General features: G+C 47.9%; 7 protein-coding genes across 7 annotated transcripts; 5 read left to right on the forward strand and 2 right to left on the reverse strand.

Annotated features, from left to right (window-relative positions):
• Nucleotides 1–324: 324 nt before the first annotated feature.
• I302_106587 (uncharacterized protein) lies at nucleotides 325–1,654 on the reverse strand (the record flags this gene model as incomplete). The annotated part of the gene is made up of 2 exons (XM_019192763.1): nucleotides 325–1,206; nucleotides 1,274–1,654. 2 exons carry the CDS (start codon nucleotides 1,652–1,654, stop codon nucleotides 325–327), a joined length of 1,263 nt encoding a protein of 420 aa, XP_019045760.1.
• Nucleotides 1,655–2,585: 931 nt separating this feature from the next.
• Nucleotides 2,586–3,173, reverse strand: I302_106588 (uncharacterized protein; the record flags this gene model as incomplete). The annotated part of the gene is made up of 3 exons (XM_019192762.1): nucleotides 2,586–2,729; nucleotides 2,797–2,856; nucleotides 2,916–3,173. The coding sequence occupies 3 exons, from the start codon at nucleotides 3,171–3,173 to the stop codon at nucleotides 2,586–2,588; spliced, it is 462 nt and encodes a 153-aa protein (XP_019045759.1).
• Nucleotides 3,174–3,990: 817 nt separating this feature from the next.
• I302_106589 (uncharacterized protein) lies at nucleotides 3,991–4,918 on the forward strand (the record flags this gene model as incomplete). The annotated part of the gene is made up of 4 exons (XM_019192761.1): nucleotides 3,991–4,209; nucleotides 4,262–4,411; nucleotides 4,474–4,625; nucleotides 4,708–4,918. 4 exons carry the CDS (start codon nucleotides 3,991–3,993, stop codon nucleotides 4,916–4,918), a joined length of 732 nt encoding a protein of 243 aa, XP_019045758.1.
• A 784-nt stretch (nucleotides 4,919–5,702) lies between these two features.
• On the forward strand, nucleotides 5,703–6,999 carry I302_106590 (uncharacterized protein; the record flags this gene model as incomplete). Its single annotated transcript, XM_019192760.1, has 7 exons — nucleotides 5,703–5,861; nucleotides 5,928–6,221; nucleotides 6,283–6,369; nucleotides 6,444–6,462; nucleotides 6,546–6,682; nucleotides 6,747–6,832; nucleotides 6,888–6,999. 7 exons carry the CDS (start codon nucleotides 5,703–5,705, stop codon nucleotides 6,997–6,999), a joined length of 894 nt encoding a protein of 297 aa, XP_019045757.1.
• A 1,101-nt stretch (nucleotides 7,000–8,100) lies between these two features.
• Nucleotides 8,101–8,560, forward strand: I302_106591 (uncharacterized protein; the record flags this gene model as incomplete). The annotated part of the gene is made up of 4 exons (XM_019192759.1): nucleotides 8,101–8,186; nucleotides 8,255–8,327; nucleotides 8,394–8,471; nucleotides 8,525–8,560. The coding sequence occupies 4 exons, from the start codon at nucleotides 8,101–8,103 to the stop codon at nucleotides 8,558–8,560; spliced, it is 273 nt and encodes a 90-aa protein (XP_019045756.1).
• Nucleotides 8,561–8,954: 394 nt separating this feature from the next.
• On the forward strand, nucleotides 8,955–10,503 carry I302_106592 (uncharacterized protein; the record flags this gene model as incomplete). Its single annotated transcript, XM_019192758.1, has 3 exons — nucleotides 8,955–8,977; nucleotides 9,066–9,381; nucleotides 9,454–10,503. 3 exons carry the CDS (start codon nucleotides 8,955–8,957, stop codon nucleotides 10,501–10,503), a joined length of 1,389 nt encoding a protein of 462 aa, XP_019045755.1.
• Nucleotides 10,504–12,710: 2,207 nt separating this feature from the next.
• I302_106593 (uncharacterized protein) lies at nucleotides 12,711–15,366 on the forward strand (the record flags this gene model as incomplete). Its single annotated transcript, XM_065870306.1, has 6 exons — nucleotides 12,711–12,760; nucleotides 12,830–13,115; nucleotides 13,262–14,096; nucleotides 14,151–14,317; nucleotides 14,379–14,802; nucleotides 14,888–15,366. 6 exons carry the CDS (start codon nucleotides 12,711–12,713, stop codon nucleotides 15,364–15,366), a joined length of 2,241 nt encoding a protein of 746 aa, XP_065726378.1.
• Between the last annotated feature and the right edge of the window lie 285 nt (nucleotides 15,367–15,651).

The raw sequence follows: 15,651 nt of genomic DNA on the forward strand, positions 1-15,651 counted from the left end.
CTATACTTGGTCATGTCGAGAAATGACGTTATCTCAAAAGCGAACGACACTGGGGTCTACTTCGAGACAAAACGATCAAGTCGAGTTTCCCCTCAGTGTGAAGCATGAGGCAGGTTCACCTCATTGTGAAATGGTCTGGCAATGTTGTGCAGCGACAGAGTCTACGGAATAGGGATCAATGCATGTTCATGTACATAATCAAGCAAACAGGTAGAGGGGGAAGTAAGACAACCATTATCATCTCGTTCGTTATCTCACATTCACAAAGCCTCTCCTATCTGGCTAGAAGTTCGCAAAGTTGCTTCGCTCGAATTGAGGAGCTCTTCAGTGAGCCTCTTGGGCCCCTCTCATCGTATGACTTAAAGCCGAAGCGCTGGGAAGCCCTTGACCTCTCGACTTAGAGGTGTAAGAAAACGATTGGAAACTGCCCCCATTCTTGAGACGACCATTGTGGTACTGGACCTGAGTCTTGACCTCACCGTTTTCGTCCTCCTCCTCTGCAGCGCCAAACTCGTCCGCGCCTCCCAGAGGGTTAGCTTCTTTCCATTGTATTACCTCGGATCGCTCGCGATTCATTTGGGAGACGATCGATTCCCACATTTTGCCAATTCTGGACATTGCGTTTCCGAGGCCTTGGGTGGTAGCGCCACTTCGAGAGCCACGGGTGTACTGGGGAGGTACTTGAATCCCGTTGAGTCCGTTGACGATGTCTCGAACTCGAGGATCGTCAGTAGAGATCCCGGTCCGAGTGGAGACTTGGATTTGGTTGAGTCCGTTGACAATCTCTCGAGTTCGAGGATCGTCAGTAGAGATCGCGGTTCGGGTGGGGACTTGGATTTGGTTGAGACCATCAGCGATGCTTTGCATTTGTCTAACTTCCTCCTCGGTGAAGGGAACGATAGTGCGCTCATCAGAAGACAAAGAAGTCAGAGCGGTATCGGTCATAGCCTTAGGGTGAGCGGTCTTCCCGGTCATTCTGAGATCTTGGAGAAGATAAGTAGGGATTCCCTCTTTATTAATTCCTGTAGCGATTTCGTCTTCAATCTCTTCTTGGGTTTTGACAGTTCGCGGGACCATAGCTCCGTTGAATTCATCATCGTTCGAGAAAGGCTCCTCGCTCGGATATTCCGTGAATCCCGGGGGGGCGAGGGAGCCGATCTCGGTAGTGTCGGACATGGGACCGTCACCTGAGGAATTCCTTGGAGCCTACGCAAAAGCAGATGGGAAAATCAGTGGAACTTTGACCCTTTATCAATGGCTTACCTCTACTCACCCCGTTGAATGCACCATGCAATGCCATTCGGAAAAGCTCCCTCTCTTTCATGAGCTCCTCGTAAGCACGATAGGCCGCTAAAGCGCCTTTCGGATCGCCGGTCGTCCATGCAGCCAATCTGCTGTCCAAAGACTCATCATAAATTGAAAGGTCCTCCATGTCTTCAATGGTTTTTCGAACTCTTTCTTGCATCATTTTGGCGGTGTCCTCTGAGCCGGAGAATCGGGAGCTACCTCTGATATTGCCATATAATCGCATACCTCGGGCGAGATCGTTTTTGGTCCCAGAGGCGTCTGAAATGCTAGTAGCAGTGTCGGCGTAATGACCCCCCACATGGGAGGGGTCGATAGTGGCAGGAGCGCGAGTAGATACGGTAGCCATTGTTATCTAATTAACACCTGATGTTTGTGTCAAAACGAGTAAGGTATGTTTAGGAGTAATCAGATATTTGTGGAAGTGGCGAATCAGGAGAAGGGACCAGTCTAGCCTATCGAGTTGACCTGTATTTATTTCCTAAAATCGAGTCGAGTCGACCTTCGAGTACCGAAGACCCACTCCGTTGAGCAGCTCCACCAGTGAAAGGAGCAAGGTAGACTTCTAGTCCAGTCTCGACAGTGGCGGTGGAGCCATAAAGGATGATCGTAGTTGGTGGAATATCGAGCTGTCACGAATGCGTTTCAAATGGGCTTCTCGGGCGAAGAGAGTGACTTCAATGCTGTGTCACTGGGGCTGCTCAGCGATCACTTAGCTTTCCCCTGTGCCAACGCACGCAGACCAGTCTTCTCACTTAGCTGACGTAGCTACTGAAAGGATTTTGGCTCGAGACAAGGAGTGAGCTTACAAAGTGGGATGAGCCTAGAACACTGTATGCCCCGAAGGTCATCCAGTTTGAAAGATTGTTCGTTATGATGAGGCGCTCCGGACGATACTTCTTCACAGCCATAGCAATGTCGCTCGACCTCATCGCCGACATCAACGGGAACGCATCCACCAGTCCCCGAGAACAAGACATGCTTGATCAGCTTAGTTCCGCTAGGAGATATGATACAGTGTGCAACGCTACTATAGCGTTTTGAAAAGAACAGGTCACGCTGATACGATTACGTCTCTGATACCGCTGCAGCTGAACAAAGCTCAAAACACGTCGTGCTGATTAGGTATCCCCCTTTTGATGAACGTACAACACGCCACTTCATAACGCATTTTTCACGAGACACACCGTTGCATGTGAAAAATACAATTTCTCTCCCTATACCAGTGCATATGACTTTCAGATGAAAACGCTTCATGTGTGACAACGCTCATCCCTGAACTAGAGCTTAGATCTGACTGAGGTGCCAAAGTGACTATCGCCCGATGCGTAGGTAGATTCACCAGATCGTTGGGATGGGTCCAATTGGGCGCTCGATGCACAAAGACAGGAAAATGCAGTATCTCCTTCGGTCGATGCAGCAGTCTTGAGATATTTCACAACCTCCAATCAGCTATCGTAGCATCGCAAAAATAGCGTGATGAACACTCACAAGCTGTGTGATTTGAGAATTGGGACAGGTCCCTTCATTGGCCGAAGAAGCGGTCTGAGTCTACTTTCAAGATTGTGGTAAGCCCTTCCCTAAATGGCGCGCAATAAACGGCTACTTACGGAACCCATTCCGTCAGGTCGAGCGGACTTGAACATATCCGCTTGACTGTAGAGCTTCATGTAAATATCCTTGGCGTCGAGGCACGCCTCGGGATCCTTTGCGTACCACTTTGCCATTAGTGCGCAGTCTTCCCTCTTATTTGCGACTTCTTCGACATTAAAAATCCGGTTGACCCTACCTTGCAGCATAGTGACAGCAGCTGAGGATTCTGCATCTTTGCCATATCGGTTCAATTTGTCTTGGATACTGGATCTCATTGCAGAGATCTTCTATCTGTCGGCTTGAGTCAGGGTACCATTTTGAAATTTGTCAAAGTATTGGCATAATTTCGACTGGACGTTGCTCATGGTAGCATTAGATTGGACCGAAGGAGATCGGGCTTCAATAGCTGCAGAAAACATTATGACAACCGGTAGAACGTTATGGACGATGGGCTGAGAGTTTCTGAGGGTCAAGCTGTTGAGTCTTAGAGGAGAAAGATGTCCTGCATTCGAGTGGATACTCCCTATTTATCTTGAGTAATTGACTCAAGTCAATTCCGAGTGGAACCATGCATTTTAACACCGGTCAAAAGAGTGCTCTTCTGCGCCGAGGGTTACGAAGAATACATAAAGGAGGCCTGCTGATATGAAACAGGAGCGTGTCATCTCAAACGTGTCTGGACGTGAAGCACCTCACCATCAATGACCTCGCCGTCAGAGAGAGAACGCTCGGGCACGTCAAAGGAGGGCAGTCGTCATAATCTTGACCGAGCGTATGACGCATGGAGACGCCTTTGCATCCATTTATTCCTGCAAACGAGTCGAAGTGCATGTTCGAACTTGCTGTTTCTTTCCTCGTGAGAGCGAGAAAAGATGGGATCTTTGCGAATAAGACTAATTGCCACTTAGTCCGTGTTTCCGCCGGAAGCAAAATTCCAGGTTTTCGAACTCGATCTGACACCACTTCATTGTCGTCGTTTTCGTCAATCATCCTCATCAATCTTTGACCATAACAACAATACTTGTCACCAAGAGGAGAAGACTAGGTATATCAGATCAAATATCGCCCGGAGAGTCCATCAGTCAGCTCAAAATGGCCTCAACCCTCGTACTACCAGGTGACTCCATACCCCTCCCATCTTCTTCCAAATCGGTCGTCCTTGGACCAGGTCTAGCAGCTTCCTCTTCTCGGATCCCTGCACCTTCATCCGATGAAGTGCCTTCAATCATCTCCAACAAACTGGGACTGCTGAGCTCAGCAAAAGGAAAGGAGAGGAGTGAGCAGTTTTGGGTGGAAGGAAAGTCCAAGAGGGTGAGTGTGTTCCTGTCTCATTTCCACATTTGTGTCACTGACGATATCACAGTATATACCTGCTCAGAAGGACATGGTACTTGGGACTGTCATTGCTCGACATGCAGAAGGGTTTAGGGTCGATCTGGGATCATCGCAAATGGCTCAATTAGATGCTCTGGCTTTTGAAGGTGCAACAAAGAGAAGTAAACCGAATCTCAAGGTGAGTCGGACTATCCCTTCATTCAGATTATACCCTCATGCTTTGCTCATTCCATTCATCAGGTCGGAACGCTAGTATACGCACGTGTAGCATTAGCCAACCGAGATATGGAACCCGAGATAGAATGTTTCGATCCCAACACTGGCAAAGCAGAAGGTTTTGGAGAATTGAAAAGCGGTTTGGTGGTCTCTTGTTCACTTCAACTATGTCGACAGTGAGTCATCCTATTTCATGCGCTTCTGAATGCTTTTACATTGTACATGTTACATAAGCCGACTTATATGATGTCCTTGTAGTCTGCTTAATCCCAAGTTCCCCCTTCTTCCAACTTTAGCGGCTACGATACCGTTCGAAATCGCAGTGGGTTTGAACGGTAGAGTGTGGTTCAAGACTGAGACAGTATCAGAATCTATTGCGTTGAAGCGGGTCATTGAAGGCATAGATAGTGGGGATATCAAGCCTGAGAAGGGTGAGGTGGACAGCGCCGTGAGGGAGTATCTGGCTTAAAGGTGGGTGCATAGATGGGCATCGCATCGTGATAGGGGAATGTCATCGATCCATTCCGTCCTTTCCATTACCAAAGGATTATATCCTCATAAAACAATTAGCCGTTGCTTCGGGTCACATGAAACCCCGATTCCAGTGTCCGAGAAAAGCTACATCCCTTTGTACTAACGCCCGTGTTATGTCGGCGGGCGCGCATATATACTCGGGCCAAGCTCTATCTGTGAGATGCCAGGTTCCAGCACATCCCGCGATCTGACACCCATTATTAGTTGAGTTATGTGGGGCATTGCATGACTGTCTCGACCCTGGGAATTAACAGTTGGAAACTATCCCAGATTCAGGAGAATGGAACAAGGAAAAGATATGCCGTAAATGTGTCCGATGGGCGAAAGGTTATTCACTTTGTGTACGCGAATCTTAAAAGTGCGATACCCATCCCAAAGGTTGAGCATAGAGCGTAATGGGAAAGAATCAGAGATATGAAATGTAAGCATCTCTCTGCTATAGAGTAATTTGCACATTCCAACAAAGTTTATCACCTCTCATGTTACGGTAAGTTGTATTCCTTACTATACTTGCTTAGGTCTTGTTTACCTTCGTTGACGTTGGCTGTGTTATAGATTGATGAGCAGACAAATAGATATAAGTTGTACAGCATGTCATGGTTTATCAACACATTCTGATCATATTCTAATTGATATTGCTTCGAACGACATATACATTGACCCACTCAGCCTGACTGATAGCATAGATACACCCTCAAGATCATAATTTTATACCAACGATGTTCGCTCCGTATCTCGCTCCCATCGGTGTATTCACCTTCCTCACCTTGAGTCAGAAGGTGTTAGCGGACAATCTCTTCGTAGGTTGCTACAAGAACGATGGCTCTACATTCACCATCCAACAGGCGGATGATCCTGATACCTCTGTCGAATGCTCGGTAAGTCAGCTTTACCCACCCAGCTTCTCCTCAAACCCTGACTGACACCCGACGTTAACTTGATAGACATACTGTGGGTACGACGGATACGCGTACTCAGCCTTCCAGCAAAATACCTTGCAATGTTATTGCTCGAACGACTACCCTCGACAATATTACATGGGCTCGGGAACGGACACAGCATGTGACGATACGAGCGCATTGAACGTGCGAGTCACGCAGACTTCCTTCCAGAGTTTGGGATGTAAGGATACGGTGGTCTATGATCCTGATGGGTTCCAAGATTTCCTGGTGCTCAACCCTAAGGATTGTTTTAGGAATTGTAATGGTGCGTATCAGGCGACATATGTTGGTAATCCCGTAAGTGGTCTCCTCGTTCTACACAGAGAATGATCAACGGGACTGATGGAGATGACCGTAGCAAAACGGGTACTATACGTGTCATTGTCAATCGAATGAGCTGGAGATGATCGGGAACGATGTGACTTGTTCCGGAACCAGCTACTTTGTGAGTTCTTCTGGGTTCCCCTCAACTTGATTCTAGTGGACAGCAGCTCACTTCATTGCTCTCTGCGAGTTTAGGTATTCTTCCATTCTCGAGGTGAGTCTACTTGAAACCCGAGCAGAGTTGTTCCATATGGAAGGATCCGGAATTGATGCTGAATGATATTGTCTGATTGGAAGATGCGCAAGCCTCGGGTCTGACGCGAAGACGAGCCCGAGATATGAGAGAGTTGCAAGCTAGACGACGTAGACAAGAAGTAGAATACTGCCCGCACGGTCTGACAGCTTGTAACGTCGCTCATTCCGGTAGTTATGAGGTCAGTCGATCAAACTCTCATCATCTGATATGGTCCATCACTAATCACTGCTCTCAACACACAGTGTCTCGATACTGATACAGAGCTAGAGTCGTGTGGTGGTTGTCTGTTCGGTCAGTACGGCAATGCTACGTCAGTCATTGGGCAGGAGTAAGTTCACCCTTTTTCTAGAATCACGAAGGGGTGACTGACGAGATGATTATAGCTGTACGACCATGGGAGCTGCTCTAGGTGCATCTACGTGTCTTGATGGTCAATGTGTCGCATCAGCTTGTAAGAAAGGGTTGAAATTGGTCGATGGGAGATGTCAGGAGTGATCATGCTTTTGGGCAACCCTAGGCACAAGTTTGGGCACCTGCACGAGCATGTGAAACGGAAACTACGTCCATAGAGACTATTCATTTTGGGATTCTTGTGATGCATGGTTTAGTTCTTTTGATGGTCATGAGCACGAATCGTGTCGACAAGCTTTTCCCACTTCGAGCTCCTGCATACTGGTGCCCTGAGATTATGGGTGCAATGGGATCTTCTTAGCGGTCAATGCTGACTGACTGGTATTCTTGAGGCTCAGTCCTCGCCATTCTCAGTGCCACTCGACCATTTGTACCGTGCTTCTGGTTTTCTGGATACCTTGCTCATAGCTCAAAGGAAGCGGAGTGCCAATCGGCGAGAATCATTCCATTCTAACCTGATCACACCCTACAAAGTACAATTCTACCAGATCGAAACGGAAGTCGCCTTCACAATGCCAACCAAAATTACCCTGAAAATATCATGTTGATCATCGATACAAACGCGAATCGATGATCTGAGTGTAGTGTTTGGTCAGATCCTTCCTTGCCTTAGCCATCACGACGCCAGACATTAGCTGCAATCGTTACAAGCACAAGCTACAGTTTGATGCGTCATCTGCTCGATCGTATGCATCCGCACCTACATAAAAGTACGATTCAGCTTATTGGAACTAGATTAGTCTTAGACCGTTATCCTGACACATCACGGTACCACCGATTGGGGCTCCCCTGAAATCGCAACAATCGATCGGCAATTACTATGGTGTGACCATCATCACCATCTCCAACTCCAATCGGAACGATCGATTTCCAGATTTCTGGGAATCATCTATTCTTTAGTTGATGACGAATGTATACAAGCCATCCAGGTTTGACTGTGGTTCATCGTCATGCGTATGAGATGGGACGATCGATGCCGTTCCGGTCAAGACGTCATTCCGGGTGACGTTATTGATCTTGCAGAATTGAGTTCAGAACATTACCTCCTGGAAAAAGGTATATAACGGGATTGCGAGACTGTTTAAACGTTTTGTATCCTTCTTTCTCATCAACACAACAACACAACAAACCAACCCATCTCTACTATTCAACCTTCACCCACAACACCAACTTCCAACTTTCACAATGTCTGCCAAACAAGTTGCCGGAGGTCACAAAGCCGCTATTAACAATGATAACGTTCCTCAGGAGTCCAAGGAACACTCCAAGCAGTGAGTTCTTCCCTACACGTTGTGCACTACCAATGACTCAAGTATATGCTGACTTCTTCAATTTACAGAGTCGTTGATGATATCGAGAACTCGGGAGATGTCGAGGCCGAGGCTGCTGAGGCTGACAGACCCAAGAACGAGGTGAGTCGCTGTCTGCCTCATCCACAGATCTCAAAGCATGCATCTGACAGATCCGTGTTTGTTTAGGGTAACGTCATCGGTGGTCACAAAGCTACTTTGAAGAACCCTAATGTCGGTGAGGAAGCCAAGGAGCACTCCAGACAGGTAAGTGATGGCTGTTGCTAGTACAATTCGACATGCTGACGAGTATGTGTTAGGTTCTTTCCGAGAACGGAGTCGATGTAGAAGCCTAAGGATTACCTGAAGCGTAGTCTATATTTTTGTAGCAATAGTCATCTTGAATACAAATATGTATGCATAGTTATCAATTAATCTACAGCAGATGTATACAAATAAGCACCCTGTTCCGCCTAGGCGCGCTTGTTCAGGTAATGAAGCGTGCCTAAAATTTCATCATACAATGTGTTCGCCACTTGAATGCACCTTGCGTGTATAGGTTGTCTGCTCTCTCCTTTTTCTCTCATCTTACATTTTTGGTCTTTCATCTTTCAATCACATAAACATAACGACATAGTCAGTGGAGTAAGAGGTTGTCGCCCACGTCTCTTTAATAATACGCTATCGCTTCTACAAGCATCCACACTTCTCACCGGCTCCGCCATTAACACGTAGACAAAGCAATTCAAAATGGGTGGTGGCGATCTTAACATGTAAGTGACCGTTTCTAACCATCTACCCTCCTACGCCTTTCTGTCAGTAACGCCTGACTCCAGCGTGCTGACCATGAGTGCATCACAGGAAAAAATCCTGGCACCCAGTGCTCCTGGTCAACCAAGAACGAGTTTGGAAAGCCGAGAAGTCCGCCAATGAGGAGAAAAAGATGTTAGCTCAGCTTCGAAAGGAGCGAGAGGAGGAGAGGCAATTGGCTGAGCTGCAGAGGCTGCAGGAGGCTACCACGGGAAAGAAACGGGTGGAGAAGATGGATTGGATGTATGCTGCTCCGGGCAATGAGGGGGGCGCTCTGGGTGGTCAGAAGATTGGTGAGAGGGAGATGGAAGAGTATCTGTTGGGTAAAAAGAGGGTTGACGAGGTTTTGGCTAGAGGTGATAAAGATGTGAGTATTCCTCTCTCATTTTTATCATGTAGCAGGGAGGGCAATGTGCTAATGGATGAGTATGTGATACAGGTCGGAGCGACACATAAAGATTTCATAGCTGTGCAAAATGCCAATTCGGCTAGGGACACCGCATCGAAAATCCGTGAAGATCCGTTGTTGGCTATACGTAAACAGGAACAAGCTGCCTTGCAGGCATTGATGAATCGTCCGGATATTAGGAAACAGATCAAGGCTGCTAAGAAGGAGAAGGAGAGTAAAGAGGATGGGAAAGCCAGGAAGAAGGCTGAGAAGGAGGAGAAGAAGTCGAGGAAGCATGATAGGCGATCACCTAGGTCGGACTATTCTGACGAGAGGGACAGGGAGAGAAGACATAGAAGAGATTCGTATGATAGGAGACGGGATAGGTCGAGGTCGTACTCGCCTAAACGGGAGAGAGATGAGAGGGATCATTCGTCGAGGAGGAGGTATAGGGATGATAGTCCTTCGAGGAGGAGGTATAGGGATGATAGTCCTTCGAGGAGGGATGATAGGGATCGTAGAAGGGATGATGATGAGAGAGGAAGATACAGGGATGATAGGGATAGGAGTCGGGATGATAGGGACAGGGACAGACGAAGAGACGATAGAGATAGGGAGAGGAGTAGGGACGGATATAGAAGAAGAGAGGACGAGAGGAATGGATCACGAAGGGATGATCGAGACGATCCTCGTATTCCACCACCACGACACTATCCCAACGGCTCCTCCGAAACAAAAGATATCAAACCTCATCCCTCCAGACCATCCGCACTAGATATGGCCGATCGACCCACCTCGTCATCTTCCTCTTCGCGTCCCACACCCTCGTCGACCAACGGGAATGGACAATCACTCGACGATATGCGCGCAGCCAGGCTCGCGGCGATGCAATCTTCAGCTACGGAGATGTACGATCAACGAACCAAAACTCTCGCTCAACGTGCCGAGGAAGATAGGAAGGAATCGGAGAAGGACGAGAAGATGAGAGCGAAGTACGGGCAGGAACAGGCCAGTGCTGGGTTCTTCAAGCAGCAGAGTGGGATGAACCTTTCTGAGACGTTGTCGAGAAGAGCTGGGAAGGGGCTCTTGAAGGATATTTAGAGTTGAGGATAGTGTCGTGAAACGTGTATAGACATGGCATCGGGATTCAATTTGTATCTTGTACGTAATCGAATGTATATCTGCTGAGCAGGAGTCATAAAACCCTTTCAATGATGATTTCGTCGAGGTGATGCTGCGACGATGCTACATATCTCTGGAACATGTGAGCTGGTAAGTGAATGCGATGATCACTGAACTTTGCTCATAAATCAAAACACGGATATCTTGTACCATTGCTCGTAATGTAAGGGGTCAGTAATCCGAACAGGGGTTCGAATGATGATCAAACCAAGAGGTAATCCATTCCCTCGCCATTTAATCGAATTTTTCTTCTCATAATTCGCATGGCGGATCATCCTCTCGCCTTTCAATGGAAATTATCGGCAATGGTCTAGCAACGCCTATTCGACTCCCGGTCGTGACTGCATGTTATCGAATGGCATGGTAATCGTTTTATGGGTGTTGGACTGTCGTGTTATTGGCGTTGCAAGTATCATGCCTCTCTGTTCGTTGGCCTGGTTTGTCGTCCCCGTTCCCCTCCTCTCTGCATTCAAGTCAGGGCGTCCTATCTATGAGAGTGTCGTAAGTAGACCTTGTGGCCTGTGTCACATTCTGCCAGTATCACGGGTCGCAAGATAGTTGAGTGAAAAAGCAGGCAGGAGCATCGCAGTGTTGATGAAGCTATACACGATATATGGTCGAAATAAGACCCGGTAGCAGCTTGTTAGGCATAATGGCGCATCGTTCTCTCGCCAGTTAAGGAATTATTGCTGAGCACAAACTGCACATCGCCTATTTGATCCCGTGTGAGGATCACACGCTATTGGATAGCACTGTGAACCAGACTGTCGTGTTATTGAGATTCTTAGTATCACTGACAAACTCAAGCCTTTCCCTTCATACCTTTGACCCCGAAACCTGGTGTGCCACATGTGGGCTGGCTCCAATCTCTGTTCGTTCAAGGACAGCCAGACTTCAAGAACGTTCGATCTTGGTCCTACCATATCTGGATCGATCTACGATTTATGATATAGTTCCGCTACAGGATATTATCAAAGCAAGGGAAAGCTCTGGAAGGAGGGACGCACAGATGCGTCTCACATGTAATCTTCAATCCCAAAGCCAATTCACTCATGAATCATGAATCTTAAATCACCACCATCACCCTTCAGTCTCTGATCACATCCAGACTCCACAAGGATCGAGCCTCACCAGCACAGGGGACAGGTAAACATGTAAAAGTCGTTTCCAAACATCGGAGCCCCTTGTTCGGGTTATATACGCTGAAAACACCCCCATTTTTCTCGTCGGGGTGTTGGACGCATTGACGAATCATTCTCTCGCCTTTTACTAGAGAAAGCCGTGTATCCGTCACAAGACCCGAGTTCGAATTTCTTCCTAAACTCTCATCGAGTATAAATTGTCAAATAACCTTTTTGTGGGGCCGGGGAGAAGTGCCACATTGAATTGACTTCTCGTCTTCAAGGCTTGTGATGGAGTGGATGCATTTGGGTTGCTCTTTGGCCGGAAGGGATGGTTGAAAGTTCGGAATGGATCTGCAAGTTGAAGGAGGGAGATGTATGCATTGGGTGGATTGATATGGCGATGTGGATGAAGGTGGGAGAAAAAGGAGGTGAATTACGAATAGTTGGGAGGGGATGCCACACGCGCGCTTGGACGACGACTCCCACTTCCCGGATTTCTGGTGGGCCGGGATAAGGCGGGGCTCAGATGCATAACCTCTTTGGACTAGCGGATTTAAATCAGGGTATCATTTACATAGAGGGGAGTGAGTGGCGGCAGATGCAAATGACTGATGTGACGGGGAATGAGACATGTCCTGCTCTATCTCCTTGCTCTCTTTTCATCGGGTTTTGAATGGTGATATATCATATCGTATCATATATCGTATTTCATCACTCGTCATCATCATCCTTCTTTCTGTGTCAGATATCAATTCGACATTCACCGCTGGTATCGCAAGGCTGTGTCAAGTCAATTGCAGAAGTATCTGATCTGTATCCTATATACTGTTTATTCGGTCATCGGATACTTGAACCCTCCCCGGACCGATAGCATACAAGAGAAGAGAAAACGCATTCATAATCAACCATCCCACACATCCCACCATCGACTGAATCTCAAGCATCGTTAGTCGTCGTCCCCTTCTTACATCCATTCTTCCACACCATCAAACAAATAGCACAATGTCAACTTCATCCAGCACTCTCACCTCAGGGTGGTACACCAATGCATAGTAAGCCTCCCTCCCACCCTTCCCCTTCCTGGTATACATGACTCATGCTCACACATACAGTCCCCACAGCTCAGGACCCTTCCGATCCAATCGACTGAGAGCACCCTCCCTCTTACCTGGATCAAGAAGACCCATACCAAACATTATCCCTGTTCAACAGACTTTGGTAGTTGATCAGACTCACAACACCACCCCTACCAACAACACCGATGATAACAAGAATGTGAGAAGGAGAGAGACGATCTTTGGACCTGACGTTGGGGAGGATGACGAACCTGGTTGGACGGAAAATAAGAACCAGGAGATCGGGGTGGAGAAAGTCAAGGAGTGGGTGGAGAGGAGTAAAAACGAAGAGGTGAGTGATATATTTTATAGGATGTGGATAGTCTGATCAATCGGATCGCCTGCCAAATGGTCAATCCAAGGCAATATGCTGTTCTCTGCATTGTAGTCGATGTTTTTCAGAGGAGTATCAATTGCTGATGATTCAATTGTACCCAGGGTTTACACGCCACTACGACCCTTCAAGCGTTGGTCAATCTGAAAAGACCCACCTTACTCTTACATCAGATCGAAAGTCCCATCGAAGAAGGACGATCGTCTATCGATAAAGCCCCAGAGGAAGACATTACCGTAGCAGCCGTCACATCATCGCCTCAACGAGGTTCCATCGGCGGTGCGAGTCAAGGTCATTTCAAGCGAGATTCAGTCAACACTCAAATTATCAATGCCCCGCCTTTACACGGCTTATCATTCAAGTATGACGCCACTACCCCCTTGGTACGAGTCCAACTGGAGATCTATCCCACACCCCGTACGCCCGCTCACCACGTGGATGGGGACGGGGCAGTGGAAGGTAAAGAAAGTATAAGTGATGATCACGATAACGAGCCTAAGATCATCTACTCGGGATTACATCAAGGAGGATTCAACCAGTCTTTCACTTTACCTCATACTTCCGCGTTAGACCTGAGCGACGCGATCATTCCTATCGAGGAACAACAACACCAAGAACAACAGGAAGCCGATGCTGCCGCTGCCACTGCGGCAAGTACTGCCAATGAGCCACAGAACGTGCCTGTTCCAGAACCGGTTACTACCCCTCCTGGAGAGGAGTCAGGCGGAAGTAGATGGCGAAGAGGTTTGTTCAGAAGGAACAGAGAACAGGATCTGGAAGCTGCCACGGGGATCGAAATGACCAATCGACTCGATGCGAACGGGCAACCTATCACTGCGAATGCGGAGGGACAGGCTGAAGGAGGCGAGACTGAGAAGAAGAAACCCGTCGAGAAAGGTATGAGGTTGTTGATCAGGATTGATGGTGTTGGACCTGAAGGTGGGTTGAGTTGATTCAATGGGAATCGTGCTGGTACTGATATTATGATATCAGGCGAACCATTACCTAGGAATAACGCTCAACTCACTCACATACTCATCAGCGGTACTTGGGTGACGGACAATAATGCTTCTACTACAAACACCACTCAATTACCTGAACAAGGTCAACTCCCAGGAAAGAGAGTATGGGTAGTCAAAGTGGCGAGGCGAGAGGCTGTCGTGAGTCTGAGCGCATTAATCAGAATAATAGTGTGCACCGAGCTTACATGATCATCTGTAGATCGGCTCACACACCTTCCTGCTCAAGGAGATCTACGGTCTCTCCTCCACTTCGACCTCGTCCTCGAACACGCAATACCCACCTACGCAAGATGATCCCTACGCTTCGACACCCAACGAATGTATCGTCTGTCTGACTTCACCCCGAGACGTTGTCTTGCTCCCCTGTCGGCATTTGGTGGTTTGCCGAGACTGCGCGGTGGGTATGGTCGAATATGGTGCGGGAGGTAAGGTGGGCAGAAGAGAGGACGCAGAGGCGAACACAGGTGCTGGGGCCGGTGCCGACGCTGCTGCTACCGGTACGAATGGTGGGACTGGAAGTGCGAACAATGCTACGGCTCAGGTCGCTGGAGGTACCACCACTCAGGGTAGGGAGAGGAGGAAGAAGAAGGTCAAGGGGTGGTATTGCCCTGTTTGTCGGCAGCGTGAGTGTCTGTTTTGTTCTGTAACTTAACAAGTCGATACCCAATTATCTCTGCAAGAGCGATGTTGATCGTTGAGGTCGTATAGCATATACCTCTCTACTTCGACTAGCTCTTCCCAACTCTGATTCCGCAGTCGACGCGGTCCCCACAGAACACGAACTAGCCAGAGTTCCATCCCGAGCAGCATCTGTACGAACCACCCGAACTGCCCGATCGGTCTTGGCTCCATCCATCGCGCCGACTCTACCTGACGGCGCTGAGAGGATGTTAGACGCTCTACGACCTGATGACGTTCGAGCAAGAGACAACGAGGAAGATGATGAAGAAGATGAGGTTGAATCGAGGGACCAAAGGGGAGACGGGGGAGAGGAGAGACCGCAGTTCGTACTCGGTGGGGAAGGGGAAGATAAGAAGGACGAGACGGAGACGGAGCACAAGGAGAATATCAATGATACCAACAAGCAAGATACCAGAGCATTCGACCTCGGTCAACCTATCTCTTCGACGGGGCTGGATGCGTCAGCGAGAAGGAGTCAGGAAGGTAAAGGATGGAAGGAGGTTTAGACGACTCAAATCATCCTTTCAACTTGCTTTAAGCTGTTCGGAGATGGGGGTTCTACTTTGTATCTTGGGATCTGGATCGGTATAGCTTATTTTACAAAATACAATACAATACAATACGACAAAAACAGAAGGATAAGGATCCAGTCAGTGTATGTTCAGCGTTCATCTGTGATTTGATTTGATTATTTTAATCTAGGGTTGTAAGGTTGGAATGTCAGTATGGCTGTAATGTATGAATTATACAAGTCTCATCGTTGTGCTGAATGTGTTTCAGGACAATCAATC

Source organism: Kwoniella bestiolae, chromosome 5 (assembly GCF_000512585.2).
Source record: "Kwoniella bestiolae CBS 10118 chromosome 5, complete sequence".
In the NCBI taxonomy this organism is placed as follows: domain Eukaryota; kingdom Fungi; phylum Basidiomycota; class Tremellomycetes; order Tremellales; family Cryptococcaceae; genus Kwoniella; species Kwoniella bestiolae.